This window comes from Cucurbita pepo, chromosome LG17, assembly GCF_002806865.2.
Source record: "Cucurbita pepo subsp. pepo cultivar mu-cu-16 chromosome LG17, ASM280686v2, whole genome shotgun sequence".
Classification (NCBI taxonomy): Eukaryota; Viridiplantae; Streptophyta; class Magnoliopsida; order Cucurbitales; family Cucurbitaceae; genus Cucurbita; species Cucurbita pepo.
This window is the reverse complement of record NC_036654.1, coordinates 71,761-92,497: the sequence shown is the minus strand read 5'-3', so window position 1 is coordinate 92,497 and position 20,737 is coordinate 71,761. Positions and strand designations below refer to the sequence as shown.

The window sequence follows — 20,737 nt, the reverse complement described above, 5'->3', positions numbered from 1 at the left end:
ATTATAAATCCTTTAAATTATTGTTTGAACATAATTATTTTCGTACATCAACTCCATACGGTTCAAAATTAACCGGAGTTAAATTTTTTAAACAATTAAATTATTAATCTCCATTAAATAAACTTGGAAGTTAGGTTAGTTATGATTTAATCAATGATTATCTCACATAGTAAATAGTACACACAGTAAATAGTACAAGATTTGATGGGGTTTTAAAAAAAATCAACAATTAATCATTAATTCTACAATAAATGCGGTAAAAAAGAAATCGATTTGAAAATGTTAAAGCTTTACTGTTTTACCCTATTTTATTTAAAAAAAAATATTTATTATTTGAAAGTTACTACATTATTTTTAATTATTTGAAAAATATTTTACAACTACTTTGCAAATAAAAATAATTAGAATATTGAATAGAATTATTTTTATTATAAAGTAGTAGTGAGACTTTAATGAAAAATAAATTAAACTTTTGGAAATAAAGAAACAAATTGAAAAGTGAATCTTTTTATAATTTAGACAATTTTTTACGGCAGAACTTGTTACCTTTCACCGTTTCAGGGCGTGGACGAGGTAAATTATGCTCTGGAGCTTTATTTTATTTAATTTTAATTTTAATTTTTAATTTTAATTTTGTTTGTTTTCAATTTTTAATTGTTATTATTATTTATTAATTATATTATTATTTCCCCCCCTCTACATCTCTATCAGACCCGTCTCTCTGTTCTAGGGTTCGAAGTTAGATTCCGATCATATCGCTTCTCCATTTCGAGTTTCTCACCCACTCTCTATATTGTCTTCATCTAAATTTTCCATTTTCTTTTGGTCTTCAAAAATATCTGATTAGTTGTAGGGTTACGAATTTTTTGTTTTCCAGTTCGCATCTGCATGCGATTCGAATTTGAAGGTGTTTGGCTTCCTATTTTGGTGGGTTCTTGCTCTAGTTTGTCTAGAGCTAGGGTTTTTTTCGGGGGTGGGGGTACAATTCCGCTCCTCGATGTAGGCAATGGGAGTTAGAACTTCTGATTTTTGATTGCCGAAGTCTTTTGTAGAATAATCTGGTTTCTTCGCTTCATTTTACTTTTGCCTTCCACGATTGACGATTGCTTTTGAGTTGAGACTAGCTTGTTCGTTTCGAGGATGAATAGGTTATGAGATGTCAGATTTGTAGATGTCCATATTGTAGCGTAATTTGCTCGAATTGATTTTACAGTGTATTGTGGTTTAAATTAATGGGGGCGCGATAGAAGTTTCATTGCTTGAAGACTCCATCAATTGAGCGTCGGATGTTTGCTTCCAGTATGGATACTGTGAGGGACACAACTAGAACTGCGGGAACAATGTTAATCCCAATGCGTTTTGTCTGGCCGTACGGCGGAAGAAGTGTATTTCTCAGTGGCTCTTTCACCAGGTGATGTTCAGTTCATTGTCATCTGTACTTCCAATAATTTCTTGCTTGTTTTATTGCTGTGGAACGATTCAAGAAGGGCTATGCATATATGTATTTTGCTTTAGACGATTTTAGTAAATTACAATTGTATCTTTGATGAAGGTGGTCGGAGCTTGTTCCTATGACGCCTATGGAGGGCTGTCCTACTGTTTTTCAGGCTATTTACAGCTTAACCCCTGGATATCACCAGGTCAGATTGCGGTGGTTGCATAAGGCATTTTAAACTGTTCATATACCATTTTTCTAGGGACTCTTCGGATATATGATGAATCTACGCTAACCTTAGCTTTTTGCTGTGCTTAATTTCACTATAATGTTAGATGTCTGTTTAAACATTACAAAATGTTAGTTTAGTAAGCTTTGAATAGTTTAAAATGCCGCTTAGCTGAAGCTGATGTTTCTCAAGGGAAAAAATGACTTCCTGAAATGAATAAATTAAACAGAGTTATTGCTATTTTGACTTCTCTGGTAAGTTGGTAACTGTGTTTAAATGATCAAGGTCAAAATATGAATATAAGAGCTATAATATACTGCACTGCGCATGTGTTTTTTGAAAATGAATTTTCCAGTTATTGATTCTGTAATCATAATTATTCTCGCCATGCTAAGTAATATTGTTGATCTTTTTTTATATGTTCATCTCATCTACCAGCTATTTTAGGTAGTAATGCTATTTTTCTAATTATTTCCAAATTACTATACCATGTACTCCAACAATGAGAAATTGTAATGCTGAGCTATTGAGTTGAGATTATATGATGAAAATTTTATTCAAGATACTATGATTTGTTCTTTTTTTTTCTCTTATGTAGTTTGTTATGCTAATGTGCACAAGTAAGGTTTGTTGTGGATGCAGTATAAATTTTTTGTTGATGGAGAATGGCGACATGACGAGCAGCAGACTTGTACTCCTGGTGAATATGGGATAGTGAACACTGTTCGCTTGCCTACAGAGCCTAGCTATGCTGCTCCACCTGCCAATCCAGAGATGACCCCTGGATCTAGCATGGATGTGGATAATGATACATTCCGACGCCTGGTTAGAATTATTTATACGCTGTTGCTCCTTTCATTGTATTTATACGCTGGGTTCAGTTATTGGTGTATAGTTACGTATAGTTACTGGGATTGCGGTGTAAGATTTATACTCTCACTGCTCCTTGTATCAGATAATTGAAATTCTTTGTTTATCATCAAGGTCCGAATAAATGATGGATGGCTGTCAGAGGCTGTGCATAGTGTATCAGAGGCTGATCTGCAGTGCTCCCGTCACCGAATATCTGCATTCTTGTCCACACATACTGTTTACGAGTTGCTCCCAGAGTCGGGCAAGGTTTGAAATGTCAATCTTTTAAACTTTTGTATGATACCATATTTGTACTNCCAGAGTCGGGCAAGGTTTGAAATGTCAATCTTTTAAACTTTGTATGATACCATATTTGTATTAAATGTTTTTATCTACTCATGGGAGCATAATTATGTCACAGGTTGTTGCTTTAGACATTGACTTGCCTGTGAAGCAAGCTTTTCACATATTGCATGAGCAGGCAAGTTCTTTTTCTCCTTTTCTCCCCTCCGTTTGGTGGGTAGAAAACCTTTACAATGATTAATCTCTGTGCATGAAGGAGAGAATACAATCTTTCTCTTTTTGACATCCCTTTCTTATGCCCTTTGTACAGATGAAATAATTTAGACATTTATTATTTTCTATTTATCACCTATTTAATTTACGTCTTGGTGTTCAAGATATCTGGATTTATACCTTGTCTTTATTAACTGTTTACAGGGTATCCCAACAGCTCCTCTTTGGGATTTCAGCAAGGGGCAATTTGTTGGAGTTCTCAGTGCATCAGANCCCCCCCCCCACACACACACACACGCTTTTTCTCCCCCCAAATTGGATGTTGTAGATATTTTCTCAAAGTCTTTACCAAATTTCTTTCGAGTGTTAGCATGTAAATGTGATTGACAGGATCTAATTATTTTGATTAATCTTGTCGGGGCATCATACATATGACTATAGAATTGTTGCTGTTTCTCATTCATTTATATGATCGTAGTTTATAATTTTCATTCCAAATATACTAATATAAATTTGAATCGTAGCTTGGGAAGCGTGGCTCAAACCTGACAGAGGAAGAGCTTGAAACACATACTATATCTGCTTGGAAAGAGGGTAAAGCATATTTGAACGGTCAAGTGGATGGGCAAGGAAGATTCTTGTCAAGACAGTTCATTCACGTGAGTGTAATATGCGGCAAATTTGAATCTTTGCATAAAGTCAGCTTTGAAACGAATTTGTTGCTACTGTGGTTTAATTTATTCCAGAATTTTGATTGGTAGTAATTCCAAAGAGAAACCAATTGATGTTTCTTATGTCTTCATGTGAATGTAGCCTTTACATTTAACTCAAATTGGAATTGAGTATGACCGAACTTAGATTGCCAATTAACAAATTCTTGAAATGTATAACTCATTTTCTTAGGTGAAGTGTGATATCACGACATAAGGGTCTAACTTATGTCGAGATCATAGAACTATTGAACTCTCTTCTGGAGAGATCATCGAACTATTGAACTCAGTTACAAAGTATTGTAGGAAGTTCCTAATTTTTTGTTTCAGAGGGTTGAAAAGCTTTTTTAGCATTGTGTTTAAATGGCTCCTGACTTTGAATCATAGCACTCTCCTGCTTTGAAATATTAATTTAAACTGAAATTGTTATCTCTGATGTCATTATCCATATACACCACCAGTTAATATCTGATGTCACATTATCTTATTAAAGGTGAATTTGCCCTATTTACTCTTATGTAATCTCTCTTTCAGTTGTTTTCTGAATTTTTTCGATTTAAAACATTTATGCGACCTTTACTAGTTAAAGACTGCTTTATTGACAAGGGTCTTTGCACTAACCTGTCAGAAAGTTGTGTTAACTCCGTTATTGTTGCTCATGTAGGCTGAACCATTCGATAATTTGAAGGATGTTGCTTTAAAGATATTGCAAAACCAGGTGGCTACAGTTCCCATAATCCATTCATCTGCAGAAGATGGTTCATTTCCACAGTTGTTGCATCTTGCTTCACTTTCTGGAATTCTAAAATGTAAGTGTTTTCCAAATTTCTTACATTAAAAATGGAGCTTCCACTGATACTAAGTAATGGGTGTTAGTTTCCAGGTATCTGCAGGTACTTTAGGCATTGTTCCAGCCTGTTGCCTGTGCTTCAACTACCAATTTTTGCGATTCCAGTAGGCACATGGGTCCCAAAAATTGGAGAATCGAATAGAAAGCCATTAGCTATGTTGAGACCTAGTGCTTCTCTTAGCTCAGCGTTAAACTTACTGATTCAAGGTTCACACTCAAACCTTATACTGTAGGATGGTTTTACTTTGGTGATTCAGATAGGTGGCCTTTCCTTATAAGAAGAGGGCTCGCTCTCGTGGATAACTAAAGGGTCTTAGAAAAGGTTCTTTCAGATCTGGTCTTCTTTTTGGCCATCCATCACCCCGATCTAGTGCTATAAAATGATAAAGTCCATATCATGAAGTGGGAAAAGTTGTGTAATTGTTTTGGATTTTAAAACTTCAATGACGAATGGGGAGATTGTAATTTGACATTGTCCTGCTTGTTTGATCAAGTTCTTGTCAACTATCTTTATGTCTGGTACATTGGCATATTTCACACATATNTTGTCAACTATCTTTATGTCTGGTACATTGGCATATTTCACATACTCATGGACCACATATTTTTTTTGGATAGTGGTGTGCTTATATTTCCCTGATTGATCTGGTGTGTGGAGAAGGCCATATATAGTCTAATAGCTGGCCTTATGTGGACAGGCTAACTTCAAGAATTTATGATGCATCCATACTTCCACTCTGTTTTTTGGGGATGTGATGTTGCATTTGAAGTTATGATGTATGTTTTATGATTATTTTATTGATTTCATTTGACATAGCATTCTGCAACTTGCAGCTCAAGTTAGTTCAATACCCATAGTTGACGACAATGATTCATTGCTGGATGTATATTGCCGAAGGTTATTTGTTGCCACATCTTTGTTTAGTCATCTTAAATTTTTTAATCAGGTTTATTTGAATGAAAATATATATTATAATATCATTACTATTTTTTTACAGCGATATAACAGCTCTTGCAAAGGATAGAGCTTACACACACATCAATCTTGATGAAATGACCATTCATCAGGTAACTTGTTCCCATATTCCCTAGTATCTCATTTTAATACAAATCAGTATTATCTAGAGACGTGAGTTGGCTCTCTTCCTCATCTGTTTGTTATTTGTGGGGTTGTACACTGCATAGAGGAGGGTTTTAATATATTTTAAAACTCCGTTGGCTGTATTCTGGGGGATTTCCTCTTCCTTCTGTTCTTTAAACGGAGAAAGGAATGGTGAAGTGTCAAACATGCATCAATTTATCGTATATGTATAAGAATGTAAATTAATGAAATCGATGCAATTTCATCTTCAATGGTTGTAGATGGCATCGATGATAATGGGAAAGCTTGGGGTAAAATTTCAATGATAGGAAAGGCTTGATTACAAGCTAATCATTGTTAAAAAGCCCATCTCATGCCATTGCAATTTTTTCCTAGCCCACTCATCATCTGTTATTTATGCAGTCCATCGATGAATGCACGCCATATGTGCACTCAATATTGAAAAATTTCCATCGTTTTTGTATCTGGTTCCTCCCAGGCATTGCAACTTGGACAAGATTCTTTTTCCCTTTATGAGCCACGGAGTCAACGATGTCAGATGTGTTTGCATTCCGACTCGTTGCATAAAGTGATGGATCGCTTGGCTAACCCAGGTTAGACAATCATCATGTCTTCATGATGAGATTAATTAATTACAGAGATCATTATCTTTTGTGTATGGGTAATTGAACTTTGAAGCAATCCCTCTTCCTAAATGAACTTTCAGGTGTTCGACGGCTTGTAATTGTGGAAGCTGGCAGCAAACGGGTAGAAGGGATAATTTCACTAAGCGACATATTCAAGTTCTTGCTTGGTTAAGTTAGTTCGAAGACATGACGTAAAAAAGGATCCAGAGGGGTTTGTGCAAAAGAAGATGCATAGAGGAAGATTGTACACTATCATCTGCATAGGTTGTGCTAGTGATGGGGAAGGAGACTTTGAGTTCTTCATTTGGTTGGATTTATCCTCTCACTTCCATCGCCTGGCTTTTGAAGGATTTTAGGGCGGAGTGGAGAAAAAGAGAGGGCCACAGTAAAAAAGATAAAAGAAAAAAAGTAAAAAAAGTAAAAAAAGTACAATTGGGAGGGATTTGAATAGCTTTCGAATTTCTCAAACTCCCCCTTTTCCATTTATCATTATTTATCAGTTTATTATGCTCTGCCTTTCCTGCTACTAATGTAGATTATTGGGAGATGATGATGATGATGATGGGGATTGTTACCAAGCTCTGTTCTTTCATCCGTGAAAAAAGGGAGCATTGTGCAGAGAGGGGAATTGGGAAGGAGGGGAGGGGGCGGGAATTCTGTGCTTTTTATTAACACGTCATTGACTTTTGTATTTCATTTTTTTTTTTTTTTTCCCTTTTTCCTTTTGGATTGAAAATCTTATTGTAATCTTGAAATTAAAGAGAGCTAAGGCAATTGACTCGCAGCAGCAGCCCCATTAAACCAGTGAATGGCCCACTCATTTTATTTCTTCTCTTTTCTTTCCTTTTGTTCGGGGATCAAATCGTTCGTGAGGTATAGGGCCTTATTTATAGCCCTCAAGATATTGCAAATTCTCGTAGCATTCTCTTTTAAGGTACTCCCCGTTTTAACTAAAAAAATACTTCTGGTATTTTCACTTGAATGGTAGGAGAAGTAATCCAACATGACTTTATAATAGGTAGGCCTCTTATAAAAATACTTCTTGGGCTGATATAAATTATATTAAATTATATTGGGCTGATATAAATTATATCGGAGCTAGATACTGGACGGTGAGCCTAAAAGGGGTGAATTGTAAGATCTCACGTCTGTTGGAAAAAGGAGTGGATTGTTTGTAAGATCTCACATCTGTTGGAAAAAAGGGTGGATTGTAAGATCTCACATCTGTTGGAAAAAAGGGTGGATTGTAAGATCTCACATCTGTTGGAAAGGGGAACGAAACATCATTCTTTATAAGGGTGTAGAAACCTCTCCTTAGTAGACATGTTTTAAAACCATGAGGCTAACGATAATACATAACAAGTCAAAGTAGACAATATTTATCAACTCAAAGTAGACAATATTTATCAACTGGGGTGGTATCAAATATCAAAAGTTGGGACTAATTGAAGAATAAGATACATTCAATAATTGCTTCAATTCAAACCATTTTGAAACAGAGATCCTTTCCCATCAGTCTCACCTTCTCACAAAGGAAATTGACAGACAATTTTGATGGATGGGGCCTTCAAAAGTTGCATCATTGTTTCCACCAAAATTCAACAGCAGTTACACTACCAGAACAACATCTACGTTTTATAGCTCTTCAGCTCCCTACTTGGATTTTGTGTTGTCATTTTCTCTTAATCCAACAAGAACCTATTGCTTTGATGGACTTTTTTGAAACTATTTTCAAAAGCATTCGACATTTTAGAACAAAAATTTACAGGCAACTGATTTAGCTTGCTTCATGACTCTTCGCTTTCTCAAATGTCCAATAACCTTGCAAAATAACAATGTGAGATCTTACGTTAGTTGGGAAGGGGAACGAAACATTCCTTATAAGAGTATGGAAACTTCTCCCTAGTAAACGCGTTTTAAAATCGTGAATCTCAAAGCAGACAATATCTGCTAGATGGGGATTGTTACCAAGCTCTGTTCTTTCATGCGTGAAAAAAGGGAGCATTGTGCAGAGAGGGGAATTGGGAAGGAGGGGAGGGGGCGGGAATTCTGTGCTTTTTATTAACACGTCATTGACTTTTGTATTTCATTTTTTTTTTTTCCCTTTTTCCTTTTGGATTGAAAATCTTATTGTAATCTTGAAATTAAAGAGAGCTAAGGCAATTGACTCGTAGCAGCATCCCCATTAAACAAGTGAATGGCCCACTCATTTTATTTCTTCTCTTTTCTTTCCTTTTGTTCGGGGATCAAATCGTTCGTGAGGTATAGGGCCTTATTTATAGCCCTCAAGATATTGCAAATTCTCGTAGCATTCTCTTTTAAGTTACTCCCCGTTTTAACTAAAAAACAAAAAATACTAATGGTATTTTCACTCGAATGATAGGAGAAGTAATCCAACATGACTTTATAATAGTTAGGCCTTTTATAAAAATACTTATTGGGCTGGTACAAATTATATCAGAGCTAGAGCTAGATACGGGACGGTGAGCCTAAAAAAGGTGAATTGTTGAATTGTAAGATCTCACATCTGTTGGAAAAAGGGGTGGATTGTTAGATCTCACATCTGTTGGAAAAAGGGTGGATTGTAAGATCTCACATCTGTTGGAAAGGGGAACGAAACATCATTTTTTATAAGGGTGTAGAAACCTCGGGTGGATTGTAAGATCTCACATCTGTTGGAAAGGAGAACGAAACATCATTGTTTATAAGGGTGTAGAAACCTCTCCTTAGTAGACATGTTTTAAAACCATGAGGCAAACGACAATACATAACGGGCCAAAGTAGACAATATCTATCAACGGTGGTGGTATCAAACGTCCGGAGTTCCTAATTGACAAAATCAGATACATTCAATAATTGCTTCAATTCAAACCATTTTCAAACAGAGATCCTTTCCCATCAGTCTCACCCTCTCACAAAGGAAATTGACAGACAAATTTGATGGATGGGGCCTTCAAAAGTTGCATCATTGTTTCCACCAAAATTCAACAGCAGAATACTACCAGCAGTTACACTACCAGAACAACATCTACGTTTTTATAGCTCTTCAACTCCCTACTTGGATTTTGTGTTGTCATTTTCTCTTAATCCAACGAGAACCTATTGCTTTGATGGACTTTTTTGAAACTATTTTCAAAAGCATTCGACATTTTAGAACAAAAATTTACAGGCAACTGATTTAGCTTGCTTCATGAAATGACTCTTTCGCTTTCTCAAATGCACAATTAATAACCTTGCAAAATATCCCACTTTGGTTGGAGAGGAGAACGAAACATTCCTTATAAGAGTGTGGAAACTTCTCCGGAGTAAACGCGTTTTAAAATCGTGAATCTCAAAGCAGACAATATCTGCTAACGGTGGGCTTGGGCTGTTACACAATCCGGTCTTTCTAAATACCCCCAAGTTTTACTATGAGGTCTGGGAACTCTATAGCTATTGGTTACATTTCTGCCAATCCTTCAGCAAACCAACAGACTCTTATAAATCACGGCAGAGCTTAATGCTAATCTAACGTTTATGAGCAATCAAGAATCAGTCTTTCGCAGCAAAAAACTTGTAATGAAACAGGGTAAACTATCAGTCAAGATATTCAGGCATTGCATTTCATGCAGTTTAACTTAGCAAGATTAGTGCAATAAAAGAAAGCTGAACTTGGAACTCACAGTATAAAGTGAATGCCTCAAATTTCATAATCGATAATCCCACGATCCACATTTTCACGATACAGCTTCGATAGCTGAGGAGCCTCTTTCAGATGAGGACGAACAAACTTCTCCAAGAACTGAGTTTCAGTGTACATATATGGTTTTACCAACATGGTTTTTTTCGTNAGAACAAAAATTTACAGGCAACTGATTTAGCTTGCTTCATGAAATGACTCTTTCGCTTTCTCAAATGCACAATTAATAACCTTGCAAAATATCCCACTTTGGTTGGAGAGGAGAACGAAACATTCCTTATAAGAGTGTGGAAACTTCTCCGGAGTAAACGCGTTTTAAAATCGTGAATCTCAAAGCAGACAATATCTGCTAACGGTGGGCTTGGGCTGTTACACAATCCGGTCTTTCTAAATACCCCCAAGTTTTACTATGAGGTCTGGGAACTCTATAGCTATTGGTTACATTTCTGCCAATCCTTCAGCAAACCAACAGACTCTTATAAATCACGGCAGAGCTTAATGCTAATCTAACGTTTATGAGCAATCAAGAATCAGTCTTTCGCAGCAAAAAACTTGTAATGAAACAGAGTAAACTATCAGTCAAGATATTCAGGCATTGCATTTCATGCAGTTTAACTTAGCAAGATTAGTGCAATAAAAGAAAGCTGAACTTGGAACTCACAGTATAAAGTGAATGCCTCAAATTTCATAATCGATAATCCCACGATCCACATTTTCACGATACAGCTTCGATAGCTGAGGAGCCTCTTTCAGATGAGGACGAACAAACTTCTCCAAGAACTGAGTTTCAGTGTACATATATGGTTTTACCAACATGGTTTTTTTCGTAGTCAAACCTTTCTGAAACAGAAACAGCAGTACTGAAGCTCTTGGAATTATTCTCTTTTTTAAGCTAAGTGAAAGCAGCAAAGGACTTCTCACAATCGCAGCAGTTTCCCAACCTAATTTGTTGACAAAGAAATCCATTGCCAACATAATTTTTTCCTCTGATAATGTCATACACCATGGATGGCTCCTAAATGCAGCAAGTATCTGTTCTTCAGATAAACCCCACCTCTTGTAAATACCAAGCTTCCGTACCCATGTCGATTTGCTCATTGCTCGTATAGCAAAAACAGCTTGAACAAAGCTAGATTTCGATGGATCAAACCCCATTTTCTTCACATCTTCCAAAATCTCCCTAAACCTGTCTAGAGCCATAGTGAACATTCTCGGCTGGTAAAAAAGAAAAAACATAACACGCGCCTCAGGAACGCCGGCGTCGAGCAACATTCTAACANTGGGCTTGGGCTGTTACACAATCCGGTCTTTCTAAATACCCCCAAGTTTTACTATGAGGTCTGGGAACTCTATAGCTATTGGTTACATTTCTGCCAATCCTTCAGCAAACCAACAGACTCTTATAAATCACGGCAGAGCTTAATGCTAATCTAACGTTTATGAGCAATCAAGAATCAGTCTTTCGCAGCAAAAAACTTGTAATGAAACAGAGTAAACTATCAGTCAAGATATTCAGGCATTGCATTTCATGCAGTTTAACTTAGCAAGATTAGTGCAATAAAAGAAAGCTGAACTTGGAACTCACAGTATAAAGTGAATGCCTCAAATTTCATAATCGATAATCCCACGATCCACATTTTCACGATACAGCTTCGATAGCTGAGGAGCCTCTTTCAGATGAGGACGAACAAACTTCTCCAAGAACTGAGTTTCAGTGTACATATATGGTTTTACCAACATGGTTTTTTTCGTAGTCAAACCTTTCTGAAACAGAAACAGCAGTACTGAAGCTCTTGGAATTATTCTCTTTTTTAAGCTAAGTGAAAGCAGCAAAGGACTTCTCACAATCGCAGCAGTTTCCCAACCTAATTTGTTGACAAAGAAATCCATTGCCAACATAATTTTTTCCTCTGATAATGTCATACACCATGGATGGCTCCTAAATGCAGCAAGTATCTGTTCTTCAGATAAACCCCACCTCTTGTAAATACCAAGCTTCCGTACCCATGTCGATTTGCTCATTGCTCGTATAGCAAAAACAGCTTGAACAAAGCTAGATTTCGATGGATCAAACCCCATTTTCTTCACATCTTCCAAAATCTCCCTAAACCTGTCTAGAGCCATAGTGAACATTCTCGGCTGGTAAAAAAGAAAAAACATAACACGCGCCTCAGGAACGCCGGCGTCGAGCAACATTCTAACAGATCCGCTCAATTGTTTTTGGTGAATATCCGCAATGATACTCGGAAAGCGTTTGATTGATGCGATAGTTCGCTCATTAGATCCAAGATAACCTTTCAAAAAATCAAAAGCAGGAACCAGATGTTCATCAACGCTTCTCATCAAGATTTTCGGAGCCTTGGAAATAATCTTCGTGACTTCGGAACTCGAAGCACCTCTGGTGTAAAGAAACTCAAGCTTAGGCAAAAGAGTTCCATTCGGATTAGATAGCAGAACCCGGGGGTATTTCCAGATAATGAACGAGATATTAGCAATAGAAAAGCCGTGATTCTTGAAGAAAGAGATCACCAAATCTGGTTTTTCAGGAGAAATGAAGCTAACGAGCTTTGAAGCAGATGAAGCAGATTCAGGAGACAACGAGCATGAGTTTATGAGATACGAAACCGTAAAAGAATGTGAATCGGAAGCGACAGTGCTGTAGTTGAAGTGGAGTGATTGAACACAGCGGAGCTTTGAATATGGCGAAATCGTGGTGAGATGCCGAACCTGAAGTAGGGTTTTGCAGAGGAACTTAGACATTGAAGCCGAATTTTGAAGAACAATAAGATAATCCCGCCCGGCCTCGCTTAAGGAAAAGAGTGAATTGAACTAGGGCTCACCCAATTCTCAAGCAAAAGAGTGAATTGGACTAGGGCTCACCCAATTTTCAAATTGAGAACAACGTTCAAAGTCAGTGAAAAGCTTCAATTAGCTTCTCATCTCTTCATTCTCATCTCTTCATTCTCATCTCTTCATGTTGATTTTTGTGAAATTTCTTATACCCTATTTTTATTTTGTTATTTAAACCTATACACTCTCTCATTTAAACCTATACACTTTCTCAGCACCAAGTAGGATAAGTCTAACTTTAGAGTTAAGTTAAAGTGAGATAAACCAACTTTCGAGTTAAGTCACTTAACTTATGATCACGTCGCCTACGGCTAGACAACTTATGTTCAAGCCTTTGGGCCCGTTTTGAAAAACTCATTTTGAAAAAAAAGTTTTAGAAAACAGGACAGAGAAATTTGAAAAGAAGGCAATATACCAAGCATAGATCTTAGGCATGCAGCCATGGAATATAATCTAGGATGGGAAGAAAAAGACTTCCACAAAGAAAGATTTGAAAATGTTCGAATAAATACATGAGCCACAAAGCAATGGAAGTACTAATATAAAGTAATCAAGCATCAAGTCCATTACACTTGGAGCTGTCCACGGGGTGAAGTAAGGACGGGGAAGGCTCAATCAGCAACGAGTCAATTACAGACACTATTTAACGGGACGATTTGGGTGCAAAAGAAATAAAACGTATGAATACTAAAAACACAATACTATCTTCAGAGCCTATGTGGTGGCGTGCAGGCTACATAATCTCTGTTTCCAAGTGTCTTTCTTCCAGGTCAGGCTAGAAAAACGACCCCGATCGAGCAACGACCCCAATCCATTCGTTGTTGGGGAGACCATCCCACAACCAGAGAGAAGATCATTATAAAATGTATCCTCAAACAGTCTTCTCCCAAATGATTTGCAGGTCGAATGGAAATCATTGAGAAATCAATGTAAGCGACGTGTGGGAAAAGATGCACCAAACTAACACACCCGAACTGCAGATCGTGTTTATAATCTTCGGCAGCAGAAGATATCTTAGTTCTTTCATACAGGATAACGTAAGAATAAGAAATTGCACCCATGCCACGATTCTGGTACCTTGCTATAACATTTACTTCATATGAATGTCACAATTCATTTCAAGTATAACCAGCAACCCACAGGAGAGAGTCATGAGTATAACATACCTCTTCAAACAGAATCTTCGCTACAACGAATCCATGGTTCTATATTCAACCACAGAATCATACTCTTCCATGCGTAATGAACTTCCTGCAAAACATCTGAGAGGGAAACTTTCTAAATAAAAATGGCAGTAGAAAAATGATTGATCATAAAAGATGCAGTTTTGTATTGCGATAAAGAAACAAACACTACTCACGGGAGCTTTATGATAGAGCGAACCAGTAGGAATTATGTTAGGAAGACCATTGGGAAAAAGTAAGAAATGTTATTCGGATACCAAGGGCATAATAGTCATTAGCTAGAAGTTTCTTTGGTTGTAAAGGAACTCGTGATATTTTAATTTCTTAGGTAGGTGGCCATCATAAGTTTTGTTAGTAGGAGGGGATGAAGGCGAGCAATAATTTAGTTGTTTGTGCTCGAGTACACCCAAGAGGGAGGGGTCCAAGATTCTCAAAATACTCGACATTCTTCTGTATTTTCTTATTTGGCAAGTCATCAATATAATTCGGATTTTCATTTCTCTGAATTCTATCAAAATCCATTCCTGCATTTTCTTACTTCATATATAAGAGGGTTGCTCTGAGCAAGTTAATACAGTAAGTCAATAGCCAAGGATAGTCTGGGACATTGCTTGAAAGGAGGTGGGGATTAGTTATATTATTGCATCCTAGAGGAAATCAGTACAAATGGGACAAGGGAACCAAAAAATATTGAGTAATATGGAAAATTTACTTGAAATCATCTGGGTTTCAGCTGGCAGAGACAATGGTCATGCAATTCCTGGTCGGAAATTCTCGGGTATTAATATCCAAGGATAGTCTCGGGCGTTGCTTGAAAGGAGATGGGATTAGTTGTATTATTGCATTCGAGCTAGAGGCATTTGGAACAAATGGGATAAGAGCACCAAAAAAGATTGAGAGTAATAAGGAAAATTTACTTCAAATCAACTGGGTTTCAGTTTAAGGGCAGATACAATGGTCTTGCAATTCCTGGTCGCCAATTCTCTAGTATACGGTATTGTTACTGAATCTAGCGGTGAACAACACTCTCAATAAATCCTACTTCTGTGAGTGGGCTACCAGAACTCAATACTCAAGAAATCTTACATTCATTTCAAAATTTAGATGCATCAGGGAAAAAACACGAGAACTTGAAATATTGAACAGTGAGTAAAGTACCTTAATTCATGCCAAAACAAATCAGTTTTTTCATAGAGGAACGGCCGCAAAGGCGAAAGGAAGTCATTTTCAGCATTAAGCTGTGAGGAAGGAGCTTCAAGTCTTGCCACAAATAGTGAGGTAACCAGATGAACAATTATAGTTGGATCTGGGTCCCCAAGGATGGCCTCCAACTCTCTTTGTATCCATGGTTTAATCCTTTCTAGTATTGCTTCTTTGACTCCATGACTTACTGTTAAGTTCTGCACAACACGCAGTCACGCACACAGAATAAGAACTAAACTAACAGAATTGCACTTGTACCCAATGACGAATTTGCACCTTCGTTGTACGCAACCGAAGAGAGAAAATTATTAATTATTTACATAATTGACAAGTTGAGTATAACTCAAGTGGTTAAGATTTTATATCTCAACTGAAAAGGCTAGAGTTTCGAATTCTCAATAACACAAAAAACTAAAGAGAAAGTTCAAGCAATGTATTTGGTTGAGAAAAAGTGCCCTCAATTTCGAAGCAAGGGATTAGCCCCATGAACTGTATGTGAGGTAATAAACTTCAAGTTAAAAGAGGAAAGAATCAGTTTAGCAACTCCTACCAGCAACCAGACTTCATGTAAAATCATCAGATAACTCGTAGTTAAGGATTAAAATGCATACCATTACTAAACATGATCTGACCGAAGATGGGACAGCTTGTATACGTCGGTCGTATATGCTGTGTCAGATCATAACCCAACGGAATATTAGCAACAACATTCAAGCTCTAACTCTAAACATGGACAACAAGGTGAAAGCTATAGCTGCAGCATCCAACCAGGTAAATAAACCGAGAAGTTACCTTTCTCGCCATTGAAGTTTTCGCCAGGCAATAACATCAGTAGGTACAGATTCCGGCCCTCGCCGGCCAAATGAACGCCGCCATGTCAGTGGTCTTTCCGACCGTCTATCTCTGCTCAATTCATTCCTTGTGCTCTGAAGAATCCTAAATAAAAGTGAGGGGAACAAATATAATTCCAAGTTTAATGATCAAATCAGTCCTCGATTAAAACTAACTACAGCACTCAGTTCTCCGTATTAGCTTATATGTTCAATTCAAGCAGAAGTGATCAATTTTAAAACAAAATTAGCTGCGATACAGACATATCAGAGTTACAGAAACACACATACACACACACCTGCGAGCGTCGGTACGGGATGATCCGATTCCAATCTTGAGATTGTCGGCACAATTCAAGTTTGGCAATCTTTCTTTCCGGAAGCTTCGCGATGAGAGCTTGATTGTGCAGAACCATGAATCGAATTGAGCGTTACAGAGAGGGCAGGTTCGCTTCAAATTGCTCCATTTTCGAATACACCCTATGCAATAGGCGTGGATACACGTTGTAAGCACGGCGGCGGTACGATCCTCCAATTCTCGGAGACAAATTGGGCAGGTTTCTCCGCAGATTGCCGGCGAAATTACCTTCACTACGAAGTTTTCGCCGTTAAGCTTTCGCGCCGGTTCTCGGGTCGAATGCTCCATGATTTTCCCCACCAGCATACTGTGCCAGGTGGGAGAGAAACAGACTTTCAAGGCTCAAACCTATCACGGATTATTGGGCCGTAATTAAGNGGCAGGTTTCACCGCAGATTGCCGGCGAAATTACCTTCACTACGAAGTTTTCGCCGTTAAGATTTCGCGCCGGTTCTCGGGTCGAATGCTTCATGATTTTCCCCACCAGCATACTGTGCCAGGTAGGAGAGAAACAGACTTTCAAGGCTCAAACCTATCACGGATTATTGGGCCATATTTAGGCCTCCATCCAAATGTATTTTCAGCCCAGCCCAAACGCTATCCCTGAACCAAATAGGGCCCATGGGCCCAAAACGTATAGTGGTCACCATCGTGATTTATAGGCCCAAAGTGATCACCATCGTTAGACCAGTATTTTGGGCCTTCTCGGGGTTCAGCAAAAATCGGTGACTATTCATACTTTTTGGGCCTACTCCTTGGGCCATTCATCTAACTTAATATCGGCTCTGTTCAGAAGGCCCAAGGTTTATAGGCCCAAATCAGTCACGACCGTTGGATCAGATTTTTGGGCCTTCTTGTCAACAAATTTGGGCCTCTTTTCAAACTCTGGGAATCTTTCTAAGGCCCATGATTTATAGGCCCAAAACGGTCACAATCGTTGGACCCGATTTTTGGGTCTTCTCGGGGTTAAGCCCAAAGCGGTGACTATGAATTCTTTTGGGCCTATTCCTTAGTCCGCTTTTCTAACTTAATATCGGCTCTGTTCACAAGGCCCAAGGTTTATAGGCCCAAAGCAGACACNAGACTTTCAAGGCTCAAACCTATCACGGATTATTGGGCCATATTTAGGCCTCCATCCAAATGTATTTTCAGCCCAGCCCAAACGCTATCCCTGAACCAAATAGGGCCCATGGGCCCAAAACGTATAGTGGTCACCATCGTGATTTATAGGCCCAAAGTGATCACCATCGTTAGACCAGTATTTTGGGCCTTCTCGGGGTTCAGCAAAAATCGGTGACTATTCATACTTTTTGGGCCTACTCCTTGGGCCATTCATCTAACTTAATATCGGCTCTGTTCAGAAGGCCCAAGGTTTATAGGCCCAAATCAGTCACGACCGTTGGATCAGATTTTTGGGCCTTCTTGTCAACAAATTTGGGCCTCTTTTCAAACTCTGGGAATCTTTCTAAGGCCCATGATTTATAGGCCCAAAACGGTCACAATCGTTGGACCCGATTTTTGGGTCTTCTCGGGGTTAAGCCCAAAGCGGTGACTATGAATTCTTTTGGGCCTATTCCTTAGTCCGCTTTTCTAACTTAATATCGGCTCTGTTCACAAGGCCCAAGGTTTATAGGCCCAAAGCAGACACAACTGTTGGATCAGATTTTTGGGCCTTCTTGTAGACGTAGTTTGGGCCTCTTTTCTAACTTTGGGCCTCTTTTCTATGGCTCGAGATTTACAGACACAAAGCGGTCACATTTGTTGGAAAAGTTTTTTGGGCCTTCTCGAGGTTGAGCCCAAAGCGGTGCTTATAACTGCTTGTTGGGCCTTCTCCTTGGGCTTCTCTTCTAACTTAATATCGGCTATGTTCAGAAGGCCCATTGTTTTTAGGCCCAAATCAGTCACGACCGATNACCATCGTTAGACCAGTATTTTGGGCCTTCTCGGGGTTCAGCCCAAATCGGTGACTATTCATGCNACCATCGTTAGACCAGTATTTTGGGCCTTCTCGGGGTTCAGCAAAAATCGGTGACTATTCATACTTTTTGGGCCTACTCCTTGGGCCATTCATCTAACTTAATATCGGCTCTGTTCAGAAGGCCCAAGGTTTATAGGCCCAAATCAGTCACGACCGTTGGATCAGATTTTTGGGCCTTCTTGTCAACAAATTTGGGCCTCTTTTCAAACTCTGGGAATCTTTCTAAGGCCCATGATTTATAGGCCCAAAACGGTCACAATCGTTGGACCCGATTTTTGGGTCTTCTCGGGGTTAAGCCCAAAGCGGTGACTATGAATTCTTTTGGGCCTATTCCTTAGTCCGCTTTTCTAACTTAATATCGGCTCTGTTCACAAGGCCCAAGGTTTATAGGCCCAAAGCAGACACAACTGTTGGATCAGATTTTTGGGCCTTCTTGTAGACGTAGTTTGGGCCTCTTTTCTAACTTTGGGCCTCTTTTCTATGGCTCGAGATTTACAGACACAAAGCGGTCACATTTGTTGGAAAAGTTTTTTGGGCCTTCTCGAGGTTGAGCCCAAAGCGGTGCTTATAACTGCTTGTTGGGCCTTCTCCTTGGGCTTCTCTTCTAACTTAATATCGGCTATGTTCAGAAGGCCCATTGTTTTTAGGCCCAAATCAGTCACGACCGATGGATCAGATTTTTGGGCCTTCTTGTAGACGTAGGTTGGGCCTCTTTTCTAAGACCCGAGATTTATAGGCTCAAAGCGGTCACATTTGTTGGACCAGTTTTTTGGGCNCAGATTTTTGGGCCTTCTTGTCAACAAATTTGGGCCTCTTTTCAAACTCTGGGAATCTTTCTAAGGCCCATGATTTATAGGCCCAAAGCGGTCACAATCGTTGGACCCGATTTTTGGGTCTTCTCGGGGTTAAGCCCAAAGCGGTGACTATGAATTCTTTTGGGCCTATTCCTTAGTCCGCTTCCTTCTCGGGGTCGAGCCCAAACCGGTGTCTATAAGTGCTTGTTGGGCCTTCTTCAGGGCCTCTTTTCGAACTTAATTTCGGCTGTGTTAAGAAGGCCCATGGTTTATAGGCCCAAATAAGTCACAACCGTTGGATCATATTTTTGGGCCTTCTTGTCGACGTAATTTGGGCCTCTTTTCTAACTTCGGGCCTCTTTTCTAAGGCCCGAGATTTATAGTCCCAAAGCGGTCACCTTTGTTGGACCAGTTTTTTGGGCCGTCTCCTGGGGCCTCTGTTCTAACTTAATTTCGACTCTGTTCAGAAGGCCCATGGTTTATAGGCGCAAAGCAGTCACGACCGTTGAACCAGGTTTATGGGCCTTCTTGTAGACGAAATTTTGGCACAGTCTAGCTAAGCCCATCCTAGGGACCGTTAGATTACGGGCTCAAAGATGTTAATATCTGTCTATTGGGCCTACATTCAAACATAATATCGGCCCATTTCAGATATACACCCAACACCCCAATCAAGCTCCGTTTATGGGCCCACAGCGGTTAATGTTAACTGTTTATTGGGCCTTCGAAAGCACAATCTAGAATCGCCCGTTATGGGCCGAAATCAATCAGATTTCTTATTGGGCTAAGTTATTGGGCCCGATGTATGGGCTTATTTCAAAATTGGACCTAAGTGGTTCTGGGCCAGATTTTAGAGCCCTTATCAAATACGTCATTGACTTTTCAGCCCTTATCAGATTTTTGGGCCCGATGTATGGGCTTATTTCGAAGAGGGGAAAAGTGGGAAGGAGGGGAGGGGGCGGGAAATCTGTATTTTTTTATTTTTATTAAGAATACTGCTGGTGTTTTCACTTGAATGGTATAAGAAATAATCCAACAAGTCATTCAGAGTTTATAATAGGGTAGGCCTCTTATAAAAATACTTCTTAGGCCGGTACAAATTATACTAAAGCTAGATACTGGACGATGAGCCCAAAAGGGGTGGATTGTAAGATCTCACATCTGTTGGAGAGCCTTCCCTTAGTAGACATGTTTTAAAACCACGAGGCTAACGACGATACATAGCGAGCCAAAGTAGACAATATCTATCGATATCAAACGTTGGGAGTTCCTAATTGACAAAATCAGATACATTCAATAATTGCTTCAATTCAAACCATTTTCAAACAGAGATCCTTTCCCATCAGTCTCACCCTCTCACAAAGGAAATTGACAGACAAATTTGATGGATGGGGCCTTCAAAAGTTGCATCATTGTTTCAACCAAAATTCAACCGCAGTTACACTACCAGAACAACATCTACGTTTTATAGCTCTTCAACTCCCTACTTGGATTTTGTGTTGTCATTTTCTCTTAATCCAACAAGAACCTATTGCTTTGAT

The 20,737-nt window shown here is 38.8% G+C and overlaps 3 protein-coding genes across 5 annotated transcripts; 1 reads left to right on the top strand and 2 right to left on the bottom strand.

Annotated features, from left to right (window-relative positions):
• The first annotated feature begins 690 nt into the window (after nucleotides 1-690).
• LOC111779110 (sucrose nonfermenting 4-like protein) lies at nucleotides 691-8,513 on the top strand. 2 transcript variants are annotated; one of them, XR_002812646.1, is made up of 14 exons: nucleotides 691-927; nucleotides 1,214-1,411; nucleotides 1,553-1,640; nucleotides 2,307-2,489; nucleotides 2,649-2,783; nucleotides 2,938-2,997; nucleotides 3,557-3,691; nucleotides 4,407-4,551; nucleotides 4,626-4,799; nucleotides 5,427-5,490; nucleotides 5,591-5,660; nucleotides 6,173-6,287; nucleotides 6,401-6,890; nucleotides 8,275-8,513. XR_002812646.1 is itself a non-coding variant. In XM_023659181.1 (12 exons), the coding sequence occupies exons 1-12, from the start codon at nucleotides 1,287-1,289 to the stop codon at nucleotides 6,490-6,492; spliced, it is 1,386 nt and encodes a 461-aa protein (XP_023514949.1). In that variant the 5' UTR covers nucleotides 1,207-1,286; the 3' UTR covers nucleotides 6,493-7,124. The 2 variants fall into 2 exon arrangements, 1 of the variants encoding a protein (XP_023514949.1); XM_023659181.1 differs by lacking the exons at nucleotides 691-927; nucleotides 8,275-8,513 and having other exon boundaries at nucleotides 1,207-1,411; nucleotides 6,401-7,124.
• On the bottom strand, nucleotides 7,779-12,955 carry LOC111779111 (transcription termination factor MTERF6, chloroplastic/mitochondrial-like). 2 transcript variants are annotated; one of them, XM_023659182.1, is made up of 2 exons: nucleotides 11,585-12,955; nucleotides 7,779-8,141 (listed from the first exon to the last, which is right to left on the bottom strand). In XM_023659182.1, the coding sequence occupies exon 1, from the start codon at nucleotides 12,757-12,759 to the stop codon at nucleotides 11,602-11,604; it is 1,158 nt and encodes a 385-aa protein (XP_023514950.1). In that variant the 5' UTR covers nucleotides 12,760-12,955; the 3' UTR covers nucleotides 7,779-8,141; nucleotides 11,585-11,601. The 2 variants fall into 2 exon arrangements, with proteins under 2 accessions (XP_023514950.1, XP_023514951.1); XM_023659183.1 differs by lacking the exon at nucleotides 7,779-8,141 and adding an exon at nucleotides 10,540-11,269 and having other exon boundaries at nucleotides 12,194-12,955.
• A 407-nt stretch (nucleotides 12,956-13,362) lies between these two features.
• Nucleotides 13,363-16,726, bottom strand: LOC111779113 (E3 ubiquitin-protein ligase Topors). Its single transcript, XM_023659184.1, has 6 exons — nucleotides 16,366-16,726; nucleotides 16,029-16,172; nucleotides 15,848-15,905; nucleotides 15,192-15,433; nucleotides 14,016-14,111; nucleotides 13,363-13,930 (listed from the first exon to the last, which is right to left on the bottom strand). The coding sequence occupies exons 1-5, from the start codon at nucleotides 16,710-16,712 to the stop codon at nucleotides 14,036-14,038; spliced, it is 867 nt and encodes a 288-aa protein (XP_023514952.1). The 5' UTR covers nucleotides 16,713-16,726; the 3' UTR covers nucleotides 13,363-13,930; nucleotides 14,016-14,035.
• Nucleotides 16,727-20,737: the final 4,011 nt, after the last annotated feature.

Excerpts from the sequence above, each read along its gene's own strand:
- LOC111779111 (XM_023659182.1), bottom strand. The coding sequence starts at position 12,759 with ATGTCTAAGTTCCTCTGCAAAACCCTACTTCAGGTTCGGCATCTCACC.
- LOC111779110 (XM_023659181.1), top strand. The coding sequence starts at position 1,287 with ATGTTTGCTTCCAGTATGGATACTGTGAGGGACACAACTAGAACTGCG. Across the intron at positions 2,490-2,648 it reads ATGATACATTCCGACGCCTG|GTCCGAATAAATGATGGATG; the intron begins GTTAGAATTATT and ends TTTATCATCAAG. Across the intron at positions 5,491-5,590 it reads CTGGATGTATATTGCCGAAG|CGATATAACAGCTCTTGCAA; the intron begins GTTATTTGTTGC and ends ATTTTTTTACAG.
- LOC111779113 (XM_023659184.1), bottom strand. The coding sequence starts at position 16,712 with ATGGAGCATTCGACCCGAGAACCGGCGCGAAAGCTTAACGGCGAAAAC. Across the intron at positions 15,434-15,847 it reads TCAGATCATGTTTAGTAATG|AACTTAACAGTAAGTCATGG; the intron begins GTATGCATTTTA and ends CGTGTTGTGCAG. Across the intron at positions 14,112-15,191 it reads TTGTTTTGGCATGAATTAAG|ATGTTTTGCAGGAAGTTCAT; the intron begins GTACTTTACTCA and ends TTTCCCTCTCAG.